The following is a 27,790-nucleotide window of genomic DNA, read 5'->3' on the forward strand; positions in this document are numbered from 1 at the left end:
GCAGGTCCTGCCCTTCCCAGCACATCCACTGACCCCACAGGTGCTGGGAGAAGGGCTCAGCCGGATTTCCAGCAGCTCAGAAGGATCTCTGCCCAAGCAGAGGCAGCTCAGGACACACTTTAGGATTTTGGGGATCTCTTCCCACCAGCTGCTTTTCCTTCCCCACCCACTTTTATAGGAGCCTGCTGGCTCCCATTGGCTCGGGACACCCTTTTTATGGCAACCACTCTGCCCCATTTCAATTGCATTCAATAATTCCTCAGCTCATTGTCCTGCAGAGATTAGTTACACATAAGCATATTTGAATGATTAACTCCTGGGCTCTGCTGAGGCCCCAGCAGAAAATGCTGAATCCAAAGGCTCCCTGACTCTCCCTGCCTCACCACTGCTCCCAAAATATTGTGGTTTTCCTTGGAGCCTCTGCTCCTGGCCTGCTCCAACCAGCTCAGCTGGCACTGGAGGGAAGATTTCAGCTCCAGAGCAGTGGAAAAGCAGGGGAAAAGGCTGGGAAAAACTCAAAACCCAAAGAGGAAGAAGCAGCGTTTGGAGAGTCAGTCCCAGGTTTGGGGTGAAAACCTGCACATCCCATCTCATCCCACTAAACCTGCTGGGCTCCAAGGGTGACAACACAGGGATGGGAGCCCTCCAGCAGCTTTGGGGAGCATGAGGAGGATTTAGGGCCACTTCCAGTGCTTTGAGCCTCTTTTCCCTGTGCCTTCAACTGCTGAGTCTCACCTGAGGTGGTGACACAGGACAGGGAGTCCTGTCCCACTGCCCATGGGGATGGGAAAGAGGCAATTTCATGCTGAGCCCATGCCTGGAGGCAGGATGCTGCAGAGGGAAAGGGACAATGTTTAAATTGGCCTGGATGAGCCCATTTCCATCCCCCAGCCTGCTCAGGCAGCGTGGGCCAGTGGGAAGCAGCAGCTTTTGGGAGGTTTCTGGGTGATGAACAGCAAGCCTGCAGGGAAGAAGAGCTGGATCCCATCAGGTTTTGTGGGGTGTTTCCAGTCCTTCCTTTTCCCTCCCTCTCTCATGGCTGCTGCACCCCTGAGCCAGGGCTTTGTGTCAGGAAATCCAGGAACCACACAAAAGAGAAAATGCAGATGAATTTGAAGAGTATTAAAAACCCAGCAGATGATAGAGGAGATTGAGATTTAACACTGCAGCTGGTGAGGCTGGAAAGGCTCCAGAGCTGCCTGGGCTCAGCCAAGGCCCAGGGAGGTGAGTGCTCTCCCACTGTCCCCACAGGATAAGGGACACCAGTGCATCCAGATGGGGACTGGGATGATGCCTGCAAAGCATCCAAGGTGCCTGCACATTTCTCCAAACCCCACCTACCTTTTATCCACCCACATTTCAGAGCTCAGCGTGTGTTGCTCATCCCTGTCCTGGTCTGGGGGATCAGAAAACTGAAAACACCAAATTCATTAAAAAATAGCAGTTTTTTAGAACCCTCTCAGCCCTGTACAAGAGCAGACATTTGACCCACAGCTGCCAATAAAAGCCCTCAGGTTCCTCTCCCTCCTTTTCAGGCAGCAAAAAACTTGGGAGATGATTTTTAGACCTGGCATAAAAATCTCTAGGCCATGTTTAAAGCCAGCACACCCCCAGGGGTTAAGTTCCACTGTGGTCATAGGTAGCAATAAAAAAAAAAATAGGAAAAGCCTGACATTGGCCAGGCTGAGGTGCACAAAGCTTTTCTGACTCCTCTCTGCCAAAACCCGAAGTGTTTCACAAGTTCAAGCCCCAGCTGAGGCTGCAGCTTCCGAAGCCTGTGGAGCACAGGGAAGGGGATGTGGTGCCAAGGAAGCCAAGCAGCTCCTGGGATGCTGAACGTGCTGTTTGCACATTGCCCTGGCACAGCTGCCACCCCAGGGCAGGCAGAGGCAATAAAAAGTTTCATCAGAGAAAATGCAGCACAGAAAAATATCTGTTTGTGTGTGTGTGTATTTCAAAAATAGGATCCAGAATAATCCCCGTTTGGGCTGGCATGGATTGATCTGGAGGGGCCCAGCATAGCCAGGGTGCAGGAGGGAATGGGTCTGGATTGGGCCAAATTTAAGGCAGTGGAGAGACACTGTGGAGTAAATTTTGCCCAAAATAAGAAGAATTCAAGAGAAAACCGTGGTTAAGATCACCCTGAAACTCCACCTTATCCCAGCAGCATCCTGAGACTCATCCCTCACACGAGAGCAGCCTCAGCTGCTCACAAACCCCAATTCCAGCCCCAAGGAAGTGCTGAGCCCAAATCTGCTGCCAGCCCTGCCAGCCTGTCCCCTTCCCTTTGCCCACATCCCAGAAATGAAGGATTTGCACTGTGCCAGAGTCAGCTCCCACCTGCCAAGGGGCCAGGCAGGGATGGGAAGGGGGACAGGGAGCAAATCCCAGATTTCTGCATCCCAGCCCTTCATGGGAGCAGCCTGAATGAGATGGAAACTCTGAATCCATGGCTGGAGGAGGGGAAAGCACTGACAGAAAGGATGGGAGCTCTGGAAATCACAGTCCAACCCCCAGCTCCAGAGGGTCAACCAAATCTTCCCCCTCCAACCTTCACGTGGGAAAAACACCCATTTCCAGTGGGGTGGAAAGCAAAGTATGAATTAATCAAGTGTGAGCCATTTCAGTGCTGTTTGAAGTCAATCTGCTTCCAAAAAAGCCCAAAGCTCCAAATTCTGTGGGTTTGCTTTTCCTGCCTCAGGCTGCTCACCTGCAGCTAATGAACACCCCCACAAACCCAAACCCAAACCCAAACACAAACACAAACCCAAACACAAACAAACAAAAATTCATTTTGCTCCCTGCTTGTCCCATTCTGCTCTCAGTGCTGGGCACGGCCTCACACACAGCCCTGAGCTCAGCACGAGGGATTTCCTGCATCTTCCTCAAAATTCCCTGTGCACATCTGGTTCCAACAGATCCATTCCCCCTGCCCAGCACCAGGGCACAGCCAGGTAGGAGCAGCAGCTCCTTCTCCTCCTGTAAAATAAAGCTGCTTCTAATAAAACTTCTCCAGCAGGAACTGCCAAAGAATCCTCAAGAAATCTGAATTTATGGGAAGAGAAAGCTCAGGTGTTTTGAAGTATCAGATCAGGAATTCTGGCAGCTCATTCCCCTTTTTTAGCACAAGAGCAGCCCTGAGCAGAGCAAAACACACAACAGAGAATAAAAGGGAGGGGGAGATAAGAAATGAGAAAATTGAAAGTAATATCCACTTCTTAAATACTCAGGAAGTGCTGAGTTTCTTCTCAGTTTCTTCTCAGAAGACACATTTATCTTTCTTGCACCCCCAGAGCCACTCAGTGCCACCTTCTCTGCTCCAAGAAATAGGAGAGAATTCCTCCTGTGGTAGGGAATGGTTCATTAAGGGAATAATTGGGGAAATGTGGGAAACTGGCAGATCTCCTGTGTGATATTCAGGACATTGGGAAAAGGTGGTATCTGCTGTCCATAAATCATTTCTGATCTGGGATTCTGACACAGAAAAGATCAAACAACTCAAACCTGTCCCCAGAGTAAACCCTCACCTGAATTTACAGGCACCTCATTTCTTGATGTGTGCACATGCCACAAGCCCAGAGCCTTTCAAAAGTTGTTCAGCACTGGAATTTCAGGGGAATTCTTGTTTACAAACCACCCATGCATCTGCAGAGGGCTAACAGCTGTTAACATCTGGAACTGATACTGATAGAAAGGTTCACTCCAACAGCAAGTGAAGGAGTTCCTGCATCCTGCCCAGAACCCCACAACCACACAGCTGCTGGCAAAAATCCAGCCCAGCAACAAAGCAGCTCCCAAGATGGAGCATCCAGCTCCAGGGATCTGTTGAGTTGTTCTTGTTGGCTGAAGATATTTACAGTCTGCTTCCAGCTGCTTTTGATATGTTCAGAACAAATTTCAATAACTTCATTTTAGGAGAGGGCAGATCAAAATGTAAACACCACAGCCCAAGGCTGCAGCTTGTCAAACAACATCAGTGGCTGCTGTGAATAAAAATGTAAATTTAAAATTAATTACGTGCCTTTCCATGCTATGATCCACTTATCTCTCATTTGCTTTCCCTTTTGGAGAGAAAAATATAAATTGATATATCACAAACCCATCAAGGACTTTCCCCCTCCACCACTAAACAAACTCAGTCTAAATGTACCTTTAGTTTCCAGCCTTGGAAGGCATTTAATGTATGATAAATTATCTTTAAGAGGCAACAAATATATTTTTCCAATAATTTTCTTTCCTCTCCAGACATCAAAGAAGCTTAAATACCATGGAAATGAAAATGACAAATCCCCCAGACGCTGGAATTTATCAGTTCCTTTCATACACTGCAAAACTGAAGCTCAAAAAGCAAAAATTCTCTGCATAAAAGCACAAAATAAACCCATGACAGAGCTGAGGGGGGAAAAAAGAGTCAGATATTGTCATTTGATCTCGTCTGTAAGTCACAAAACTCCCAGGATGTACTTAAAATTTTATTTCTATTTCCAGTACATCATAACAATTATAAAAGAATGGTCTGCAGCCACAATTTAAACCAGTGGCTGACTTTGTGTGGATATTCACACACAAATAATTTATTATAATCATGAAGGCTTTCAACATGAAATACTTGATCCTGAAATCCTTCATCAGACAATAAAGCTCAGGAAATTCTGCTTCATCCAGGCCTGACTCTCATTTTTCCAAACCAGATCAAGAGCTCAGCGTTGCCTCATTTATTCCTCCATCACAGGAGTGCCTTGTCTGTGTGTAAATATTGGAATAAAAGTTCAGAGGGCAAAGAGCCACCTCAGTATTCTGCTGTTTGGGCTCTCACAGCCTTGATTTCACAGCTTCACCCCCCAGCTCCCTGGTTTTAGTGCAATTTGCTCAATCTGCATCTCTTTTATTTAGAAAGAACGATCAGATATCCTTGAGCTGCCCTCCCACAGATCCTCTCAGTTCCACGATGCCAAGGTTTGGGAGTGCCTGGCCAGAACCCCAAGGAGCTCCTGTACATCCCTGCTCTGCAAAGAGCCCCAAAATTCCCTTTGCACTGCTCTGGAAGCCACCTGGGCAACCCCAAAGCTTCTGAAAGGAATTCTCATTGCAGCCCTGATGTGCTGATTCCACATCAGGATTTTGGGAATGGAAAAATCCCAAAAGATGCTGAGCCCAGCACTCCTCAGGCTGCTCCACTCTGGCACTGCCACCCCTGTTTATGACAAAACACCCAAACAATAGTGTCCTTCTCCCTGCTTGCTTATGAACAATTGGTTCCCTCATCACCTCCAAACCATAAAAATTTGAATATATTTTACAGTTATGTCCAATACAGGATTGAACTGGTATCAAACCCAGACTAACAGCAGCCGGTTTTCTTCTCAAGTGCTGCCTCCTATGCCTGGTCACCTCTGTCTTCTGTTGCCATTGCTGAGTCTCTGTGCTGCTCCTCTGGATCCCCTGGCAGGATGGTGGTCACTGTCTGGAGGAGGGACTCGATCTGCTCCTCTGTCAGCCTCTCCTCGCTTTCTTCCACCATCTGCAGGTCAAAAAAAAAAACCCCACTGGCATCATTAAATCCACACTTCCTCCCTCAGAGAGAAGGACTCAGCTCAGCAGGGAAGACTTTGTCAAGACACAGCCTGAGCTCATCACAAAAGCATTTTACAAAGCAGAACTCTTGGAATATTTGGAAAAAACAAGAAAGAAGTCCATTGTTCACCACAACAATTGGCACTGTGTAATGAGATCCTGCTTTCCTTACAGCAAGGAAAACACCACCCTGGGAACAGCCTGGTTTATCCTAAAGCCTCTCTCAACCTCCACATCCACGTCCTGAGCCAGGCTTTGCCTTTAGCTCACATGCAGCCCCATCTTCCTGACCTTTTTCTTCCCAAATTTCTGTGTTTTCATGGGATATCCTGAGAGGGATTCCCTGGACCTCGGCAGCTCATCCAGTACCTACACGAAATCATCAGCCCATGAAAGAAACCACCTCATCCCACAGCAGCTGGACTTCACTGGGATTTGCTTGGATTGGGAGATTCCTGGATATAAAGACATTTAAAAGCTCTGAGCAACATCAAAAACACTGTCATGAATCAACTCCATGATTCCATCACATTAATTAGGGACCTACTCCCACTGTGGAGCTGTGGCAGCTTTTATATCATTGCTACCAGTAAAACAACTGCCCTAATTTATAGGCAGCTGTTAAAAGGAAAAAAGCTTGTCAGAAGACTGGAAAATCAAGTCAGAAGAACTCTTCAAACACAAATGAAACCAATTAGGATTGTGGGCTTTGAGTTTTCTTTTTTTACACCAAGTCCTTGAAAATGGCCTTTGAAGAGGAGTGATTTATAGTAATGATGGTTCCAAGCCCAGGCAGGTTTAATCAGCTCTAGCTGTAAATTGCAGCTCTTCTGAAAAGCAGAGAGGGACCTTCAATTCATTTTTGTTTTTCTTCAGAATCCTCCCAGCCCTCTTTGCACAATCTGATCATCTTTCATCAGCATCATGCACAGATCTGCACACACACAATCCACTCCTCAGCAAAAGGCACACAGTGAATTTCCATTTGTAATGACTTGCTGGGGACTATCCCCATCAAAGGATGAAAATCCCTGGGGAGCTCCACAGCTACTGTAGGACACTGGCTCCAACAGCAGCCCTGGCTCTGCCTCCCAGCAGCTGCTCCACTGCTCAAACCCTCAGAATCCTCCTTCCCTGCCTGGGAGAACCCCTGGCAGCTGATTCCAGGTAATTCCCACAGGGAACCATCTCAGCACACCTTGGAGGATGAAGTGTGGAAGGTGTCCCTGGAACTAAATGTTCTTTTAGGTCTCTCCCAGCCCAAATTATTCCGGGATTGTGATTCCATGATCAAATCTGCTCCACCCACTCCTCGGTGCCAATGGTGCTGATAAATCACTCCTCTCCACATGACCTCTGTTATTACATTTCACAGAGGATTATCATCCTGGCTTTCAGGCTGGATTATGGGGTTGTTCATTACTGGTACACTGAATTTTCAAGGTGGGCTAGGTGTGTATGAGGAACCAGCCCAGGAGCTTTGGACACCTGGATCACTCCAGGCAGGATGACTGAACCAATGTCTCCCAGTTTTGTTACCATCCCTCAGAAAAACAGCACTTGGCTTTGTTTAGATTTGATTTATTGCATAAAGCCCAAACCTCTTTCCCGTTTTAATTTTCTCTGTATCTCCTCTCCTTTTTTTTTTCCTCTGCATTCTCCTTTAGGTGCTTGCTCTGATGAAATCAGAACTCAAATAAAAACCAGAGATTTCTGATCAGCACCAGCTCTTAGCAACTCCCGATTTTAAGGCAGAACATGTGAATTCTAATCCCTGTTTTCTTCCCTGCTCCCCAGTGACTCCAGATGAGTAATGCCCCAACTCTCAGCAAGAACAACCCCACTGATGTCATTTTTACTGGCACAGCACGAGCACAAACTGCAGGGACAGACACAGCAGCTCTGGCAGCCCCAGAAATGGCACAAATGAAAGAAAATCATCTCTGGTGTTTCAGATGCTCTGGTGCTCTAAGTGATGTCTCATTAAAATGTTGTGAAAAGCGTTTTTAGAGATGCCAGACCCTGCACTGAGGAAGGGATGGAGCTCCCAAATTCCCTTCTGCTGACAGATCCAGAGGGAAGTAGGAATTCCTTCAACTGCTGTAGCAAATTCACCTCTTGGTGCCTCTCCAGCAGCTCCCAGGAATCAGCAAGAGACACAAATCAACATTTAGCAGGATGGACTGACAGCTTCTCAGCCAAGTTGCTGCTTCAGCCTTATTTTGTTGTGATATTATTTGAGATTTCAAAGGATCAAAAGCACAAACTGTAAAAAATCAATTTTTTCACTCTTTCAGGAAGTGAAAAATCAGCCTGAGCCTGATTTATGAAAACATAAGCAGTGAGGAAGCAGCAAAGCAGCAAGCCAAAAGGAAAAATTCAAAAATTAAGCACAGACAGCACACAGATAGAGGCAAATGAAAGTGTCCTAAAAGAAAACAGATCTCAGGGGAACAGGAGGTCACTCAGAGACTCATTCTACATTCAGCAGATGTTCTCACAGCCTCCTGATTTACAACTGCAAGACAAAACACCTCTGATGCTGGGAGCACTAAGAAATCTGGTGCTGAGAAAAGAAATGAGGTGCAAGAAGCAGCCTAAGAGGCAAAACCCCCAACTGGATTCAGGTACCTCCTTTCCCAGCAGCAAAAAAAAAAAAAAAAAAAAAAAAAAAAAATCTCCAGGAAGAAGCCCTGCACTGGCTGAAAGTGCTCCAGAGCCAGACTGAGCCCATAAGCAGCCAGGAATGCAAAGTTTATAGTAAGGAAAACAAAAATGCAAACGTTGGAAGGGAGGGGATGAGCTCAGATGTTGATGTTGGCAGTGCCACCCAGCCCAAATGGGAACACTTTCGCCTCTCAGATGATGCCATGTGAAAAGTTTGGGGTATTTCTGACTAAAATGCTGCTGGGCCTCAATATCTGGAGATTTGGGTGAGGAGCAGAAGTGGGCAGTGTGACAGAAATACAATTAATGCATAAAAAGCCCCCTGATGTCATAAATAATTCTCACTGCTGCTTTTCAGCATTCAAGGCTGTGCTGGCCCAAAATAACTCCAGGGGTTTAGGAAAAATTGCTGCAATCAATTCAATGTCATTCCTAAACACAGCCAGCGAGGGTTACCTGTGAAATGTGATCATTCCCTCAGCTCAGGCCTCACCAATCATTTCTATTTCACCCAAATTCGAGTAGTTTGTTGTTCAAATTCCATTGCAATATATTCATAAAGTCAGCAATGCTCCCATTTAGTTTCCCCAGTGCTCTCCATCTAATCAAAGAGGGAATCAGGAAAACTTTATGAATTAATTGGCATAAAATTCTCTCAGCTCAAACTCAAAGCAGCACATTCCCCCTGCAGCTCAAATTTAATTCTCAGCAATTCAGAGCCAGCCCATGAAGATAATCCCGGGGATTAAAGTGTTTTTTTCATAAATTAAGGTGCAAATCTATGTTCAGAGTGCCACGGACAAATGGAAGCACAAAATCACTCAGGACTGTCTAAATTCCTTTTTTTACTTGGTGAAACAAGGACAAACATCCTTAATTCAAACCATACCTATCTTCTGTGCTTACCCAAATAAAAGCAGAATTTAAGAGACTTCATCCTGCTCCCTGTGCTGCTTTCAATGCTAATGTTTATTTGGTTTAGTCTCCTGAGACATAACAATAAATCAAGAATGAAGAATAAATAAAGCCACACTGAAGAACCCCAAGGAGTCCTGAAAGAACTGAGAAATTCTCTCAGGATTTGGTGAGCAAACCTCAGCATCACACAACAACCTGTGGGTTAAAAGCTATTGTTTGTTGGAATAATAAACTAAGAATTCGATTTTTAAATAATCAGTAAAGTACAGTAATAAAGGAAATGGGGGCTCTGATCATTTCCAAAGCAATCAAGCACAATTTAACTCCAGTGGAGGAGGGAGATGTTTGATGAGAAAATCACTGTGATTTCCTCCTTTGAGCAGTGATTTGAAATTGCTCAGCACCACCACATTAATAGGAAAAAAAGCACATTCAAAAAAAGAAATAAAATAAAAGACTGAATGACTGAATTAATGTCCTTCAGACATAATTAACCAAGGGCAAGGAAAAATACATTGTTGAGAAAATAAAATATTCAAACCCTGTTAAGATCTTCCCTTTTCCAAAATACTTTTCATTATTATTTTTCAGTATAAAAGACAACGTGCCAGCCTGGTTATGCACATAAGTATAAAATTCTCCAAGGCAGAAATACATTTTAAAAAAGCACAAAATTAAAATCTGCTTTACCACTCAGAGAGAAAAACGTGGAGCAATTTGCTCCTTAAAAAAGATGATGCCTCATCTTCAGCATTAAATAAAGCTGAGCCACTCTCATGGTGAGCTGAACATCCCTGGCTTTTGATTTCCTCCTTTTGGGAATCCCTGAGCCAGCCCCAACATATTTAACATATTTAACATATGTTAAAGATTAAAACTGCAGGTCAAGATAACTGCAGTGTGTCCAGTGTTTTACTCTGTGGGGTAAGAATTTGAATTTCATGCTCTTTTTGTTGCTGTTGTTGTTGGAAAATAAATCCTGGCACAGAGGCTGGAAAAGGCAAAGATGGACAATGGCAGCAATTTCTGCATTAAGGTTTACAAAAGATCAAAAGATCACGAGGGAAATTTGCTTTTTAGCTGCAAAATAATTTTATCAGAATGGATTTACTGTTTGCATACAGCTAAAAAGAAGGAATTTTGTAGAGGGAGAGTAAAAACTAAAAAGCTGGAAAGGCAAAAAGCAGCAATAATTATAATTATAATTACAAATATCCTCTCCCATGAGCCTGCCAGGGAAATCAGACTCCATTCCATGGTCAGGCTGCATTGAGCAAAAGTTTGAGACATCACAACTGAGCAAGTGACAGCCAGCTTGGACTTGGCTGGCATTTTGTTTAAAGCTTTCTGAAAAATCAGATTGATGTGCCTCCATTCCAGGAACTGCTCCCCAGCATTTATTTCTGATTCAGGGGCAAGTTTTCAGTGCAGTGAGGAGAGAATCAAGGCCATTTCAGAGCCAAAATTCCCTTCTCAGCAGGTTGTGCCTCATCCATCAGTGCAGGGAAGGGACTTTCCTGCAGGGAATCTGTGCTTGGTGACCCCTGGGTTATTTCATACCCAGAAAAAGCAGATTTTGTGTGTTCAGTGACACTGCCCTCATCAAAAACAAGATCCAAGCCAGCATTTGAACAGCAAAATCATCTCCTTGCTTTTCCCAGCTCTGGATTTCAGTGACACAAACCTGCAGGTCCCCAGCAGGCCCTGAGCTCCCAAGGCTTTGAGTGAAACATTTCCACAGTGCTGCAGCTCTGGGGAGGGCTCATCTGACACAGGGTTAACAATCCAGGACACTCACACCACTGCAACTCTGATCCTGGGGAAATGTGCCCTGGGAATTACAGGGGAATCACAATGGAACAGGAGTCACTTCCATGAAGATCCAAATTCAGGCTAACCCCAAAAATACAGATATTCAACTTTTCCCAAGGTGGTTCTGATCATTAGAGAAGGGTTTGGATCAGTAATGAACTGACACTGAACTCAAATCTTGTGTCTGTGTTCTCGAAGTTTCAACAATGAGTTTTATTGAACTTTGACACTACAAAACTTGGAATACCTAAAACATGGCACTCTACAGAATAGAAATAATAATAATAAAAAGGCTCAAAATTCTTATTTTCTTCAAATATTACACAGGAGCAAACTATTTTCAGTATTTTATGGGCAGATAGGATAACAATGAAGCAGGTAGGACAGGAGGGCAGAGACAGACAAAGCCATGCAGTCACCTGAGAGCCCCACAAGATGATTGCATTTAAAGAAAGGAAGAAAAGCCAATAAAATAAATCTATCTAAGCATATGAAGCTAACAAAGGTGTGAGACAGGCTCCAAATTGTGGTTTTTGACTAACTTAATGCCTAAAACTCCTGCTTGGGCTGCTGATGGACACTGATCTCCTGAGCACAGAACACAGCATTAATTCCCCAGCTGGAATTATTCTGCTGAGATGCCTTCAGCATTCTCATCTCTGCTCCTTGGTGACAGAAGAAAAATTGTCCTACTGGTCCCTCTGGAATCCTTCCCTTTTTTTGTAGCAAAATATGATCCTGTTCCTCCTCAGCTGGGGTCCAGGGGAAGATTGCAAACAGATGTTCTTAATGCAAGAGATCTTTATTGAAATAATATCCTGATTATAACAATCTCTTTATTACCACAGGGGTTTGTATTCCTGAGGAGATGCTTGAGAGAATGGAAGCATCTATTTCTATTTAGTGACAATCCCTCTTTACAGCTGAATTATTCTGAGACTGACAATGGCTGCTTTCCATCAAAAGTTTATACTCATTTCTCATCCTGCATTACTAATAACTTCTTTATAAAATTTTTGATTTCAGTGTAAAAATAACCAAAAACAACCACGGGAAACTGGCAAAAAGTGAAGCACTCCACCACAGAGCTGCACAGGAAGAAGATGAAATAAATTCTTATTTGCAATACTTTCATAAATCACCTTTAATGACTGCATTGAGTATTTTCAACGTGTGCCACTGAAACAAACAGAGGTGAAGAATCTGTCTGAGGGGGCTCTGGCAGGAAGCTGGATTTGAACCCATGGATGTAAAATGTGCATAAAGGGATACATTCAATCAGTGGCCCATGAGAAAGCAATTATTCAATTGATCTGCAAGGTTAAAGCAGCTCCCAGGGAGGCTTTGAACAGGCCCAGGCATTGTTACTCACCAGCTGGATTTCCACTGCAGTCACAGGCCTGTGGTTCAGCAGCTGCAGCTTCTCTGCCCTGGTAAAAGCACAGGGTAAGAAAATGCACATTACTGAGTGGTTTGAGGATCCCCTCAATGCCTGCAGTGATGCAAACACATTCCTCATCACTTAGGGATGAAATGTCACTGCCAGGAATAATCCTGGCTGGGTTTGCAGTGTGGCTGAAGGGCCATCATTTGGATATTTGAACAATTTGGGGACTTTTCCTGTGTTCAGCCACTCTGCTGTGGGCACCTCTAGCCCAAGATGGCAAGCAGAGACCCTTAGATCATTACCTCCAGCATTAATTAACTGCTGCTTTGTTAAAACTGTGCAGAAATGTTAAACAACTGAGCAGAGATCAAACACTTCTGCTATGAGCACACAACCACAAGAACAATTTTCATTCCTAAGGAGTTACAGTCCCATCAGATGGCAAAAACTTCTTTATCCTTTTATCATTGCAAATAAGAAGTTCCAGCAGGGAACTACAATTTGGAAGAAACCTAAATCTTGGCATTTATTACTATTTATAAGGCATCTTTGAACCGTATTTAAATGGATTTTGGAGGGTTTAAAGCACATTTAAACTGATTCTGGAAGGCTTTTCCCTGGGGGTTGGAAAGGAAAGGAAAGGAAAGGAAAGGAAAGGAAAGGAAAGGAAAGGAAAGGAAAGGAAAGGAAAGGAAAGGAAAGGAAAGGAAAGGAAAGGAAAGGAAAGGAAAGGAAAGGTCACAGCTTTTAAGAGAACACAGATCACTCCATGTTTACAACCAACAATTTCTGTGTGTCTGGAGATACCTCAGAGATTTAATTTCATTTCAAATGGCCTCTGCCACTGGCTGCTGGCTGATCCAGCTAAAATGCCCATTTTAATAATCACTTCCAGCTTCAGAAGAAAAGCTTGTAAATTTTCAATACAGCATTTGTGATGTATTAACAATTCCTAACAGAAAGCTCCAGAAAATCCTCCTACTTATTCATTTATTGATTTATTATTAGTTTGCTTTGCTTTTGGAGAGCTAAAATAAGTTTCTACTGGTGATGGGAAGCAGGGAATACATCTGCCTTGTTTTCCCTTGTTAATCACTCCAATTTATTTGGTGTTTCCAACAGGAGCTTATGGAGAGCGTGGCTGGATTTTGCTCTGAACTCAGAGCACTTTACTGGCAGAAAGATGAGGTGTTTATGATTGCTGCCATCTCCCACTGTCATAAAAACCAGGAATAAAACCCCAATAATGACAGGAGATGAGCACTCAAATCCTTTACCTGGAAAGCAGTGATTTAAGGAATCAATGAGAGCTAAAATTCACTCGTGTAAAAGCCAAGCTAAAGGCAGCACTGCCACGCAGAGCTGGGGAAAGAATATTAAATAATATCTTTACTGTATAAAAATCTGGCCAATTCAGCTGGATTTTTGAAAGATTTTTCTTCCAGAGCTGGGAAATCCCTGTTTTGGTGCCTGATGGAGGCACAGAGCTGCTTTCAGTGCTCTTTGCTCTGCTCCCTGGCCAAGCAAGGGTTGGTGCCTCAGTTTCCAGAGCTCTCCAACAGCTCCTCTGAGGATCCTCCTTGGAAAAAACCTTCCTCCTCCTCCTCCTCCTCCTCCTCCTCCTCCTCCTCCTCCTCCTCCTCCCCCAGCCCTACTTACAGGCACAGACTGGGATGAATTCACATTTGACCCAAGTTTCTCTCACATGTCACTTCTGAGATCAGAGCCTTCTCAAACAACTCTTTCTTCTCTTTTGCACAAGACACATCCCAACCCTGCAGCTCCAGCACTCCTCCCCACAAAGCACATCATTTCACTTTTAGTCAATACATTTCCTCATCTTCTTCTCTTCCAAGTAATACCCTTGAAATTCCTTGCCAGCAAAACTCCAGAGCCAAATAAAGAGCATCAAATAGCAAAAGCCATTTTATGCCTGAGCTGAAGAATGCAAACCTGATTTACCCAGAGCTATTTTCAAGCAGGTAGAGCTGTGTTTATCACAGGAAGATTGTTGGCACAGCAGCAAGCAGAAATAAATTAACACTAATTACACATTGTGACTAAAACAATCAATTAGTGCAACTGCTCATGTTTCCTGAAGAAACAGAGGGCACAACATAAAAAGGTCACCTTTCCAAGACTTTTTGCTTATAAGCCATGAACATCACTCCAGCTCATTAGGGATAGACAGAAATTTTTCAGTTAGGCCAAACAGATCCTAAAAGCATAATTTCAGGGTATTTTCAGTTTTTAGAAATGTGTACAGAAGAATGAGAGAGAACTTACAAGTGATTCAGATGTGTATTCTGAAGGATTTCATGGCTGGTTTTGATCAGCAAAGCTCCCTACTGGAAAATGATGCAGAGCAATGCAAAGGAATGAGCAACAGGGTGCAAAAAAAAAAAAAAATCCCAAAAGCTGCATAAATGCCATATTTCATCCAGAGCTGCTTGTGAGTGTGAGCATGAATTAACACCCTGATATAATAATCTTTAGACATGGAAATGTGTAATTATGAGGTAAGCAATGAAATAAACACTCCCAAAATGTCTCCAAATTTCCTTTATTAGGAAACTGGATTGCTCAGCCCTCAGCAGCACAAGGCAGAGATTTGAGTCGGAGCTCAGCACCCACTTTTTAACACTGATCCCAAAAATTCACTGCTAGGATCAGGCTCTGTGTGTGTGATCCCAAAAATTCACTGCTAGGATCAGGGTTTCTATATCTGATCCCAAAAATTCACTGCTAGGATCAGAGTCTCTGTGTACCTGGAATTTCCTGACAGCACACACACAAATTAAAACCTGAATAAATACAATTTCATCAGAGATTAGTTTGAAGCAAGGCAACCATGCACTAGGACCAGCCCTGATTGCAGTCTTTGGCTTGGGCACAGACCTAAGCCTCAATTTAGTTCATGCTCCATTAAATCTAAAAAGTAAAATTAACTTTTTCCAGCTCCCATGAATTCATCTTAACACTTCCTACAGCATGCATGGCACACTGATGCTCATTAAATAAAAAAGGGAAGTGTCCCATTCACCCAAACAGAAGGTGAACAACATTTTCAGCTTCACTGCCCCCAAACTTCAGCATCTGCATTTTCCCTGCTCTGCCTGGATTTTAGAAACAGCTTGGAACATGAAAGCTGCTCATTCAAGAGGAGAACCCATACAAAAGATGAGTGACAGTTGAAAGCAATTTTCTCACATAAAAGCAAGATTCCACTAATCAGAGTTAATGGGCTGTGCTGCAGACTCGTACAGGACCTGGCTGCTGAGAAATCCCAAAATGGCAATTCCTGCTGTGGGGCTGAGCCTCAGCCACATCCTGCAGCTCTGGGGCTCAGCTTTTCCAGGATGGAAAAATATTCTGGAGTGGGTTTGGGGACACACACCAAGCTCAAAAACACACAGAAAAATCTGGGCAGTTATGGGGAGGAAAATGTGTCTGAGGTCTGTACAAGGGGAGAGTGCTGGAGGAGGTGAAAATGGTGAGTTCCATCCTAAAAATCCTCAAAAACATTTCTACAAGAAAAAAACACCTCTGGGTCATGTTCAAGATCACAGACAGAACAGACAGCACATTTCTACATTGATACATCCCTTCTAAAAAATAAAATAAATACTTCCATGCTCTTGTGGAAATTCAGACAAAATGCACCATTCTCTGTCAGCACTAAGCAAACTTTTGCAGTTTGTATTTGAACCAAAATCTCCTGTGTGTGTTGGTATTGCCCTTTTTTTTTTTTTTTTTTAATCTGCTGAACTCCCAGAGTGTTTTTCCAGCAAGAGGTCTGGGTAAGGAGAGAACAGTGCCAAGATTCAGCACAGAGAGCTAAAAAAACCCTTCAAACATCTGTGCCTGAGCACAAGCAAATTTATTCTCAAGAATGGATGTTTGAGAGTTGCTAGGAAAACCATGAAGTGACAGCTGGACACAAAACCAGGGGTTTTATTCCTGTTGAAAATATAAATCCCATAGTCCATGGGATTATTTTTTAATGCCTGAATCCTGAGCACAGGGTCTGGCTGAGGGGGATTTTCCCAAAATGGGAAATCACAGCCCCAGTGGCTGCTGTGATCCTCCACAGGGATTCCCACTGCAAAAGCTGAGAATAATCTTTTTAAAATCTCCTAAATGATGCTGTTCAATACAATCCTGACTTGCTGTTAAATGTTCATTTTGAAAGCTCTGGAGGAGACAAAAATTACAAAGCAAATCCTTCAGCCTTTAATATTGCAGAGGTTTGTATCTGTTGTAGTTTTTGGCAGTCATGAGGGAAAATACTTTCTAAAAGTACTGAAGATTTTCAGCTCAGCACTTCCTCAACTGTGTTGATTTAAAGACAAAAAGGGCAATGTTCCTGACCAGTTTTTTTAAAATTATAATAATATTCAGTGATTGGAAATTTGGTTATCTCAAAATTAGATCCAAGATAGGCTATCAGTAACAGGAAGAAGCACAAGTAGAGTTTTCACTGAACCACAATTACAGAGCTCCAGCTTAAAATAAATGTTCTTTTCATGCAATGCAATTCTCTATACCTTACAAATATGAAGCCATTCCAGCACTAAAACTGGAAAATTAGCTGCTAGTGGCAAACTCTATTTCCAAGTACAACATGGCTCACTGAACTGCAGCTTCAGCCAAAGTCTGAGGCCTCAACAAGGTAATAATAAAATTCATTATGTGGGTTCAGAGCTTTAGTTTAAAAAAAAAATGTCAGTTCTCCACTTTAAATTTTACCAAAGTAATTATTAAAAACTATGGGGAAAACTGTTTTACCACACCTTAATTGTATCAGTGAAATATCTGGCTTTGAATTTGCTCCATTTAGCAAGGCAGCTTTCTGAAGTGACTCTGGAATATCTGCTTGCACGTGTTGGTGTTCATTTTTAAAATCTGCCTTTAAGGAAGGTTTTTTTTTTGTGTCTGTAACACTAATGAGATAAATCCATCACAAAATGGATGCTGACCTGTTAACCTGGTATTTAAAGTGGCAAAAAATCAGTGATAACAGAAGAATTTGAGGTGATTTTCCAGGAACTGCAGAATTTGCCAGAATTATATTATCAGTTCTCCCACTGGAGCACAGACATCACGTGCAGCCTGAAATCCTGCACGATTGTGGAAGGAAAAATGAGAATTCCCTTGATTGCAAGTTCTGCTGTGCCTCAGTTCCTGCTGTTTCCCTGGCTGCTCTCTGCTCCCAGCTGGGGATTCTCCCATCCACGAGCACAGCCTAGTGCTCAGGGCAGCGAGCACAGCCTGAGCAGAGAATGGCACAGCCCAAAGCAGGGCTGCAAATCCTCACCTGCAAAGTCCTCCCATTAGCAAATGGGCTGAGCCTAATTAAGAGCATGAACACGCTGCTTAATTGTTTCCTTTCTGACTAGAGGTGGAGTCACGACAGGAATTAAAGTGCAGGGAAGCAGTCTGGGGTGATGGGGTGCTGCTGACCCTTTAACCAGATTAAATTGTCTGAGGACAAGCCCCAATTAACACAAATCAATCTAATCAGCCACTGCAGAGAGCTGTTGCCAGCACAGCCAGTGTCTGACCAGCTCAGACAGCACATTTTGGGGTGCCTTACCCAGAAAGGAAGCAGCAAAGAGAGTCTGGAGCTCATTACTCTTGGTAGGAGGAAAGGTCATTACAGGGATCACAGAGCAAGGTCCTGGAAGAGCAAACCCTGCAGCTCTTTCCTCTCCAAGGGAAGGAAGCTCTCTGGCAGACAGCTGGGATGAAATCCCTGAACACCACCTCCATCCCACAGAATGGAAACCATCAAAGCCTTTTCATTTAACAAGAGAAGCAGTGTTGAAATGACCTTGGTTAGGAAGCAAAGGGCAGCTCCAAATTGCCTTGGAGGTCTCGCTGTTTAAAGTGGTTTAACACCGAGTGCCTTAAGGAGTAACTGCACCCCTGTGTTTGGGGTGAAGGGGCTGCCAGCTGGGCCCTGACACTTCTGGCTTCAGGTGGCTGCATGGAAAAGATCACAAAAAACAACTGCCAGCATCACACAAAACAATTCTGGGTTTTGTCACTGGTGGGGTTTTTTGGGGTCCCTTTGGGATCCCTGAGGCTGCTGCTGCAGCCCTCAGTGACAGAGCACGTTCCCCAGCCTTGCCCAGAGGGAATTCTGGCTCGTGGGGAGCTCTCAGACCAGCGGGGTAGAGACCAGCACATGCAGAGAGGCACAAATCCATGGTTTATTCCATGCAAGCATCCTATCTACAGCATGGCTATTGTTTTACAGGGGTTTTTATAACTTTTGAGGGTTTTACAGCTTGCACCAATTACCAAGGGAATTCTACATTCTAACCAATCCCTGAGGGATTTTACATTCAAAGCTGGCCTGTGGATACTAAAAGAGAATGAACCACTAAGATTGAAGATAGATAAGAGGGTCTACCAAGGGGGGGAAGCTGGATTCCTTTTGTATTCATCATTTCACAATCCATTTCTTATCTCTAAGCTCTGGTTTTCCAAGGAGCTTGTTCTGAGGATGCAGAGAGACTTTCTTCTGTATTTTCTGCTCCCTCCACAGGGTTTTATTCTGTAAAGCACGTGGCAGAGTTGGGAAGTTCTTTACCAGGTAAGAGAGGGATTAATAAAGTAAAAGTTGTACAGGATGATCACAGAACAAATCTGAATTCTGACAGAGTAAATTTGTCACCTACACCACTGGCTGGTTCTTCACTCTCATCCTGCTGCCACTATGAACAAGAAATAATTTGGGAATAATTCTCTTGCTTCAGTGCCTCAGGAAAAGGACACACAGGATGATACCTAACCCCAAAGGCACCTTGGAGCATCCATAAAAAATTTAACAGTCCAAAAGCTCATTTGAAACTTGTAATTATTCCAACCTTTCCAGCTCACTGAAAAAGCAGGTGTGGGAAGGTGAATATTTGGGCAGACCTTCTACAGAAGTGCTCAGCACTGTGGGAGACAGAAAACCTGTTGCTGGAAGTTTCTCTGTTATAACTTCAATTGTTTAGTATTTCACCCTTGGACATCCCATCCAGGGGAGCAGTTGCAGTCAAGGTACCCAAAGTGATAACACCAAGAGTTAACCCTCAGGTCCTGGTCAAATTCTACCTGAAAGAAGTTTAGAAATGAGCTTTAAATAAAAATAAACACTTTGATTTTTAATAGGAGTTTTATACCAACATCATTAAAAAAAAAAAAAAAATCCCACTCTGCCTTTTTGCTGTGCTACATCCTTCTACTGGCTCTTCCCAAACTCTGCCCTGCACAGACAGCAAAGCTTATTTCTCTCCAAAAAGGGTTGTTTTACATTACCAGAAGGGAAGGATGCTCAATACTACTCAAGAAATGTTTGCTGCCAATTTTAAGGCCCTCTCAGTGTCATATTACCACCTCTTTACACCTCTAGTATTTTTTTTTTGCAGAGTATTTTCTTTTCTCCATGCTTCAATACCTCCAGAAAATGATGAGGATACATAAATGAGTATCCTGCTGTATAAAATGAGCTACAGGAGGGTTTAAACACTGATTTACTGACCTGGCAAAGAATGCACTCCAAGCACAATTCCAGGACACAATTCCCAAGGAGCAGCAGCCCTTTGTGCAGAGCTGCTGCTGTGCTGGATGTGCCTGTCTGTAGAGAGGGGGCACTGAAACTCTAATAAAAAGCTGACAATCTGCTTTCCCTGCTCTGGACACACTAAAAACTTGCCCTGCAGCACTCCAGAGCTCTCACTGTGCATTTAGTGGCACAGCCAAATGAATGAAAAGTCTCTTTCCCAAAGGATGAACTCCTTGGGAGAGCTCCCAGCAGGGAATAAAAACACACTCAGGGTCTACCCAGCATAAACTCGTATGAAGTGAAGGAGGAGTCATTTAGGAGCAGCTAAATATTGGTTTTTTTCTGCTTTAGAAGTCAGAGGAGTGATCAGAGCTATCCAAACAAGTGGTCAGCTGATTCCATTTCTATTTACATCAGGCTTCACTCCCACTCTGCAGAGCTCCAAGAGGATTTTGTTCCTCAAGACCAGGCACTCACAGCACTGCCAGAGAGGAAAGAAGCCCTTGGAGTCTTGGAACTGCAAAGGAAACCTTTTCTTTTCCAGGCAGAGCTTCCCAAAGTAACAACTGCATGTTCAGCTTCACTGGAAGCTGCTGGGGGAGGAGGGAAGGTTGGTGGCTACAATATTTAAATAACTGAAATGTAGATCTCAGAGAACCTGGATAACCAGTATATAAAGAGAAGATGGAAATACCCATGAATGAAAGAAAAGATGTTTGGCTGAGCATTTAAATAATGGCAGAAAATACTTAAAATCCATTAATTAGATCATCACACTGTCTACAGGGACCAGTTTTTCAGCATTACTTGAGTTTTTATTCTGTTAAAATGCACAGCTCCACTTACTTGGTTAATTTGTGGTCCTTCATTGCTACCAGGAACTCCCTGACAATCTCAGGACTCTGGTACCTGCAGGGGGTTTTTGAAATGTACTTCAGTGTCTGCAAGGGACAGAAAGAAAACAGGTATTATTTCACAATTATTACTTGTTTTACCAGTGGTGTGTGGAATAAGCAATCAGCACAAGTTCTCAGAAAAGTTCCCTCAGTCCCAAGGAAAACTGGAAAATCAATTCAGGTTTGGAAATCAACTTTATCTGAGCTGTTCAAAGCTCAAAATTGCAAGTTGAAGAATGAGTTTTAGCTCTGCCTGCTAAAAAAAAAAACCCTCTTGCTGTTTGTGACAGACATTTGCTACCTTGGTTTGCTCCTTGTTTGCTTTTTGTCTTTTAAAAGCACACAAAAAAGTTGAATTCATCCTTAAACCCAAGTTTTCATGTGCTCAGTGCCAGGAATATTCTCATTGCCAGCCCAGAAATCCCCCTTTAGGATCTCTAATCTATCCTTATTTTTATTCTTTACCTGCATTTTTGGCAATTTAAATTTGATAGAAGCAGATTAAATCACTTGTTATGAAATCTATAAGGACATTTTGCTATTAAAACTTAATTGAGACAATTAAACTTTGATCAATTTTTTTCACATAACCCACCAACCTCAACTGACTTTGACAGCAGATGTTTCATTTATTTGCTTTATTTAAAATAACAATATTGAGCAGGTGGATAATGGAATTACACTACACAAAGTAACCTCACCTGAGTAAAAAATCAATTTGTTGATAAAATAACCCACAAAAATTCCAGTTCACAGCTGACTTTTCACTGGAAGCGACTGAAAATCTTCCTGAATATTTATTGTTGCTTGAATTAAACCCCAAAATGAAGAGTTGGAAATAATTATTATGCCTTTCTTTAAGCCATGTCTGACCTCTCCAGATAAAATGAATCTGTTATTCACCACCAGGGATTGAAATGAAATTATTGTCATGTAATGTAATTATTTCACTGGAGTAATTTCTCTTCCAGATTAATATATTTTTGGCAATTTCAAATCAATGAAAAAAGCCAAACATACAGAAAAACAAAACTCCTTTCATGGAGTTACTTCAGTGCCAATGGATCCAAGTCTGCAGGGAGCTGGTGAAGAAACCCAAAGACAACCCAGTAAAATCAAATTCTGCTTTTCTTTCAGTCAAACATAGAAAATAAACCCAGAATTGACACCAGCTACACCCCCAAGCATCCTATAGGTATTTAACATATAGAAAAACAAAGCAATTCAAGATTTCAGGTGCATCCTGATAAAATTCACTTACAGGATCTTCCTCAGCTGTTTCCCAGAGGTGCAGGAAGAGACTGTCAGTCTCCATGAAGATTTAATTCCCATTTTTGGTAAGCCCCTATTTTGTTGAATGCAAGGCTTAGGAATTACAACCTCTGTACCTTTTTCAAACAAAGGCAGAACTAAAACAAAACCAAAGCCTAGGCCAGATCTTATCCACCATGAGTGGTTTCAGGGCTCAACAGAATTATTCATGCAAGCAGAGGCAAAGTGCTTTCAGCTGCCTGTCAGTCATGGAGCTGCTCGTGCAATTCTCCACACACACACAGTGGCTCTCACTGCAAGGCTCTGGCAAGTTGTTAATTTATTTTCAATGTTGGTATTTGTTTTATAATATTTTAGAATTCCTTCCCAGCACGGGATGAAATGTTTATTCCTCACCTGGCATCTAAGTGATGTTATCTGTACATGGGGTTTGGATTTTCTTTGGATCAAAAACCAATTTAACTGTTTTGGCTGGGAATTATTAATTTAATTCTGTTAAAAAAAAAAATCATGTAATCTGTGCCTCAGCTTTGAAATCATCATCTTAATTATCACATAATGTGATATCATAAATTCATCAGATGATAGCAAGCTCTGCCCTGTGTCTTAAAAGGATGGAATACTTAGAATTAAAAAAAAAAACCTAACAAAACTAAACAGTTGAAAACCAGGGGGTTTGAAATTTTGGATACAGATTTCAAGAACAGCAGCTGCCTAACTCTGCCCTGTCTGCCTACAATGTGACCACAGAAAAGTGGCAGATAAAACATTTAATTATGGTTTGAATGAGGGGAAATTTGATACCAAATGATTCATGCACAACCCTAAAGATGTGAATTATTGCAGCTTGAGCTAATTGAGAAATGGAATTTCCCAATGCTCCTCACCTCATACATGATTGTGTTGAGATTCTGCTGCCCAGAGCTCTGCTTGGTTTTGCCACTCTCTTTACGTTGCTGCTTGAGGTCAGTAAGTAACTGGTACACCTAAAGATAAAAAAATAAAGTGGTTCAGAGCATCTGAGAGCATTGAACCTAAAAATATTACAGCAGGAAATCATAAATGAACAGGAAATTGCTATCAGACAAAAACCAGTAAATGTGTGGCTGTTTTGGTGGATGGACCAGCAACTGAAATGAGAAATGTTTTGGGCCCAGAGTGATGAATAAGGATGGAAAATGTTTTTTTAAAAGCTGTGACTATCTTAAACAGATGCATGGAACTTTTTCAGATGTTTTGCTTCAGGCTCTGCAGTATATCCAGAGTCAATACCCAGAGCAAAGCAACAGAGCACTTCTCACTGCTCATCCCCTCATTTTCACCTGGCTTCACTCAAGATCCAGCCCAGGGAATTCTAAACTGACAAGAGCAGAGAAACAAGAAACCAAACATTTCTAGACAGTGAGAAATACGAACACAATCAGCTACAAACCCTCCAGTACTTCACACTGCTAGGGAAAAGGAACACCTGGCAGTGCTGAAATCTCAAACTCAGGCTGGGAACTTTGACAACAAACACAGAAGGACAAGCAGCTGACAGCAGGGCAGGGAGGGAACTCTGTGTGCAGAGCAGCACCTTCATTTACAGAACCTTGGCCTTGCCAGTGGAACTGCAACTGGCAGCTGGAGCAAATGGAAAGGTGTCAGTAGTTGGAGGGGAATCACTGTTTGAAAAGCCAGATTTGCTATTTTCTTCACATGTTTTTAACAGCCAGGCACTGAACACCAGTTTGGCTGACATGGTATCATGTAGGTATCATCTCAGAGGAAATTTCAGAGAGTTCTTTCCAGATGCCTCATTAACACTCAGCAGATGCTGCTCTGCTGTTTGCAGACAGATGCAGCTCAGGACAAAACACTTCAAGATTAATTTCAGGGAAGAATGAAAGAGCTGCAATAAAAAGCAGCTTCAGCAATACAATAACAGAGACAACACAACTTGGGTTATTAAAACTGCTCCAAAATTATATTAACAGCAAAGCAAATATTTCCATTACCTGGCTTAAATTAAACCACCAAGGACAAAATATTTCTTTCTACTCCCCTTAAAATGAGAAAAATACCCACTTTGAAATAATCTCAAGACTAAACAAACTATAATATACTACTCATTATTAGCAAAACCTTCCAAATCTTCTTTAAAAAGCTTTTTTTTTTTTCTTGAAAACAAACCAAATGCAAGGAAGAGTAAATCCTCTGCAGGTTCTGCTGACTGCCACTGCCAGGTTTCAGCTTCCAATTACACATGGGACTGATGACAGCTTGAAATTGCTGCTTTAAAAGTAGAATGAAAACAAACTTACCTCAAAGTTACTCAGCAATGCAGCATTTGCATCTTTTCTGAAAGGAAAAATGGAAACAATTCATTAACAATTAACAGTTCCAAATGAACAGAACCAAATGAAGCTTTTCTTTGCCCAGTCACAGACACTAAAAGAACATAAAGTTAAAAAAAAAAAACCAAGACATCTTATTTTGGTGATTCTACAATTGCCATCTCTGGAAAATATTTTTCATGCTGTCAGTAAAATGTTGACATAAATACTGAGTATATTTTGCACAGTTTTCCCCATAAATCATAATACACTTGTACAACACACTCCTTTCACTCAGTCACTCTATTTTACTCATCCAATTTCACATACTCAAACCAAATTGCTTTGTTTCTTCCTTAGAAAAAAATGCCTGATTTTATTCAAAAAAGACTGATGGCAAAAATAATTCAGATTACAAGAACTATTTTCTTTATCAGTCAAGAGCACCCTGAGTATTTTAGCACCATGGACACCTGTGTGTGTGTATGGACATAAATAGGGCTTGAATTTTAATGTGTTGTACTGAGTGAAAAAAACACCAATTTACTGCATTTCCTCTTTATTTATTCTTCCCATCTTTTTGTGCCTGTTCCTGTATTAGAAGGGCAAGGCTGAGTTTCCCATTTCCCACTTCTTCAGTCCCTGTTAAGCAAAAATGGGATAAGTCCAAGGCTGGCAGGGTGACTGCAGAGCCAAGCACATCATGCCTTTATTCCTCCTGAAAATTGTCAATTTATATATTTAAAGTAAAAAAGAGGGAGAAAAACTGCCCCAGAACATCCTCTATTCCCTGAACAGCACATTCTGCTGAGCAGTCAGTAGCCACAACAACAGAAAGTTTCCATACAAAAGGAAAAAAAAAAAGCCTTTCTCAGGTCTGTGCAGCAGCTTAGGAAAAAGAGAAAAAAACAACAAAAAAGGTACAATGTGTTGTTAAGCACCGCCAATGGCCTGAATAGAACTGTCACGTTCATCACTTTCAAATGGTAAATGCATCCACAAACTTCCACAGGTTCTAGCATTGTTTTTAAATGAAAAGGACCTTCTAAAATACGCTGAGATGAACTTCAACTTCCATTTCGCTGACCCGAGTGAAACTTCAGCAAGTGAGCTCAGGCACGCATTAGTTTTTCATTCATGTTTTACAAACCATATATAGCTTTTGTTGGGAGGTAAATGCAAGTCTTCAGAATGTTTGCATTCAGCCGGGCCCTACAGAAATCCCCGCGGATCAAAGACATTCTATAGGGAGAATTACTGTATGGAATTCTTCGGCTCAAAGGGTGTGGAATAAATTCATGGCCGTGCAAACGAGGCTGCGGAATCAAAGGTTAAGAATGAAATTATTTAAGACAACTGCTTTCCTTTTTCATTCCAATCCGCTTTGCCATTTAGAAAAATGCTTTTTTTTTCCCTCCCCCTCACTTCTGCCAACGAGTCAGTCTCAAATCTTCAACAGCTCTGTTGTGCTGAAATACCAAAATTATAAACTGATCAATGTTTGCAACAGAAATAAAATTTCCTTCAGTCCTGACTCACAGCTACCAATTTTACAGTCAAGGAACTGAAGCTTTTCTTTGCCCAGTCACAGACACTAAAAAAACATAAAGTTAAAAAAAAAAAAATGCCCCAAGACATCTTATTTTGGTGATTCTACAATTGCCATCTCTGGAAGATATTTTCCATGCTGTCAGTAAAATGATGACATAAATATTGAGAAACAAGGAATTCTGAGTGATGGGTTCTAATGTATATTTTTAAGCAATCAGCTCAACACTTCACTTAATTTTTATGTGATTAAGACTTAAGAAAAAAGGTAAAAATTGTCATGGTAACACCAAAAATATAAACACTTTTTAGAGTCTTTAAATGTCTAATATTTGCCCAAATTTTAGTCTAAATCAAAATACTCTTGAGTAGGGCTGCATATATAAAAAAAATATCTTAGTACAGGGCATCACAGCTTTACAAATATCTCTGACACTTCATATTTTTGTCTGCTGCTTCACAGGTGTTGTATATTTAAACCACACAGTTTTCTGAGAGTTCTTTTCTCTAATAGCAGATAATTCTGGTAAGAAATATGGAATAATTCTGGCAAGAAAAATCCATAGTAAGAACTTGGGAGAGATGAAAAGCTTCTCTTCCAAATCAGGCAGGAGGCAAAAGAAGATTAATAAAAACTCAGTGGATGTATAAGAAGTATTACAGATTTTTAATTAATATTATAAAAAGCATCTTTCTCAATGTACAACAGCCAGAACAGCTCATTTCTCTGCAAGCTGCAACTTGTATCAACACTGTCATACAAACCGGTACTTCAGCAGATATTTCGTATTTTTTATCAACTTTTGATTTTCACACCGATAGCAGAGAAGATTTAATGATCATGAAGCTTCCCTGGGTTGCTGCAGGATTAATCATTAATGATTAATGATTAATGATTAATGAAGCATCCTGGATGGTTGCAGGAACTCAGTGACTTTGGGGGATACATCCCACGAGTGCCCCCCACCCGTAAGAAATGAAATGAAATGAAAACTAGAAATTTAACCAGCTCCACAGAACTCATGAGATTTTTAAGTTTCGAAATAAGTCAAATCCTATCGTTTTGTGCCTGAAACACACAATAAGAAGGCCCGGTGTAACAGCCCTGAAACAGCCACCAGCCAAAATTCCGACTTTATTACGGTGTTTGCAATCGCTGGCACAAACCCCTCAGGTTTTTTTCCTTCTCCAGCATTTCCAGCTCCTACATAAAGCTCACGGAAATAAAGAAAAATTCGCATTTTGCAGAGGGAGCAGGAGAAGACGGAAGGGGACGGGAGGAGAACAGGAAGGGACGTGAGGGGACAAGAAAAGGATTCACATCTCCTTTCCCCCCCAGCAAGAGTTTTAAATAAAATAAACCCCTCCGACATTGAGCAGAAGGCCTGAACTCAGTGCTGAGGGCAATAATCCCCTCAGGGCTTTACTGTACCCGCACACCCCTCACGCACAGGCCGCCATGCTGCACCCCCCACATACACACACCATAAACAGATGTACCCACACACCCTACGGTGTTTATAGGGTTATACCCCAAAAAACCCCACGGAGATGCCCCTCAGAACCACGGCGGGGTGGCTCCAGGCCCGCCCGTGCCCTGTGCTCCCCCCTCAGGCCTTTCCTTACACCTCCATGCTGTCCTGCCCGGCGCGGCCTCCCCGAGGATCCTCCCGCTACCCCCGGGCAGCCGCGGGACACGGAGAGAAGAGCGGGGCCAGGCCCGGTGCGGCTGAAGGAGGATTTGGTGGCTGCGACGGAAGCGGAAAAGGAAGGAGAAATAAGGAACTCAGGAAAAAAAAAAAAAAAAAAAAAAAAAAAAAGAGGGGAGAAAAGAAAAGATCAA

The 27,790-nt window shown here is 42.4% G+C and overlaps 1 protein-coding gene across 1 annotated transcript; it reads right to left on the reverse strand.

The window, feature by feature from the left end:
* Positions 1-4,151: 4,151 nt before the first annotated feature.
* On the reverse strand, positions 4,152-27,762 carry CRCP (CGRP receptor component). Its single transcript, XM_014876561.2, has 6 exons — positions 27,574-27,762; positions 24,388-24,424; positions 22,972-23,070; positions 20,763-20,857; positions 12,344-12,401; positions 4,152-5,521 (listed from the first exon to the last, which is right to left on the reverse strand). Exons 1-6 carry the CDS (start codon positions 27,579-27,581, stop codon positions 5,378-5,380), a joined length of 441 nt encoding a protein of 146 aa, XP_014732047.1. The 5' UTR covers positions 27,582-27,762; the 3' UTR covers positions 4,152-5,377.
* Positions 27,763-27,790: the final 28 nt, after the last annotated feature.

This window comes from Sturnus vulgaris, chromosome 21 (genome assembly GCF_052056855.1).
Source record: "Sturnus vulgaris isolate bStuVul1 chromosome 21, bStuVul1.hap1, whole genome shotgun sequence".
NCBI classification, from domain to species: domain Eukaryota; kingdom Metazoa; phylum Chordata; class Aves; order Passeriformes; family Sturnidae; genus Sturnus; species Sturnus vulgaris.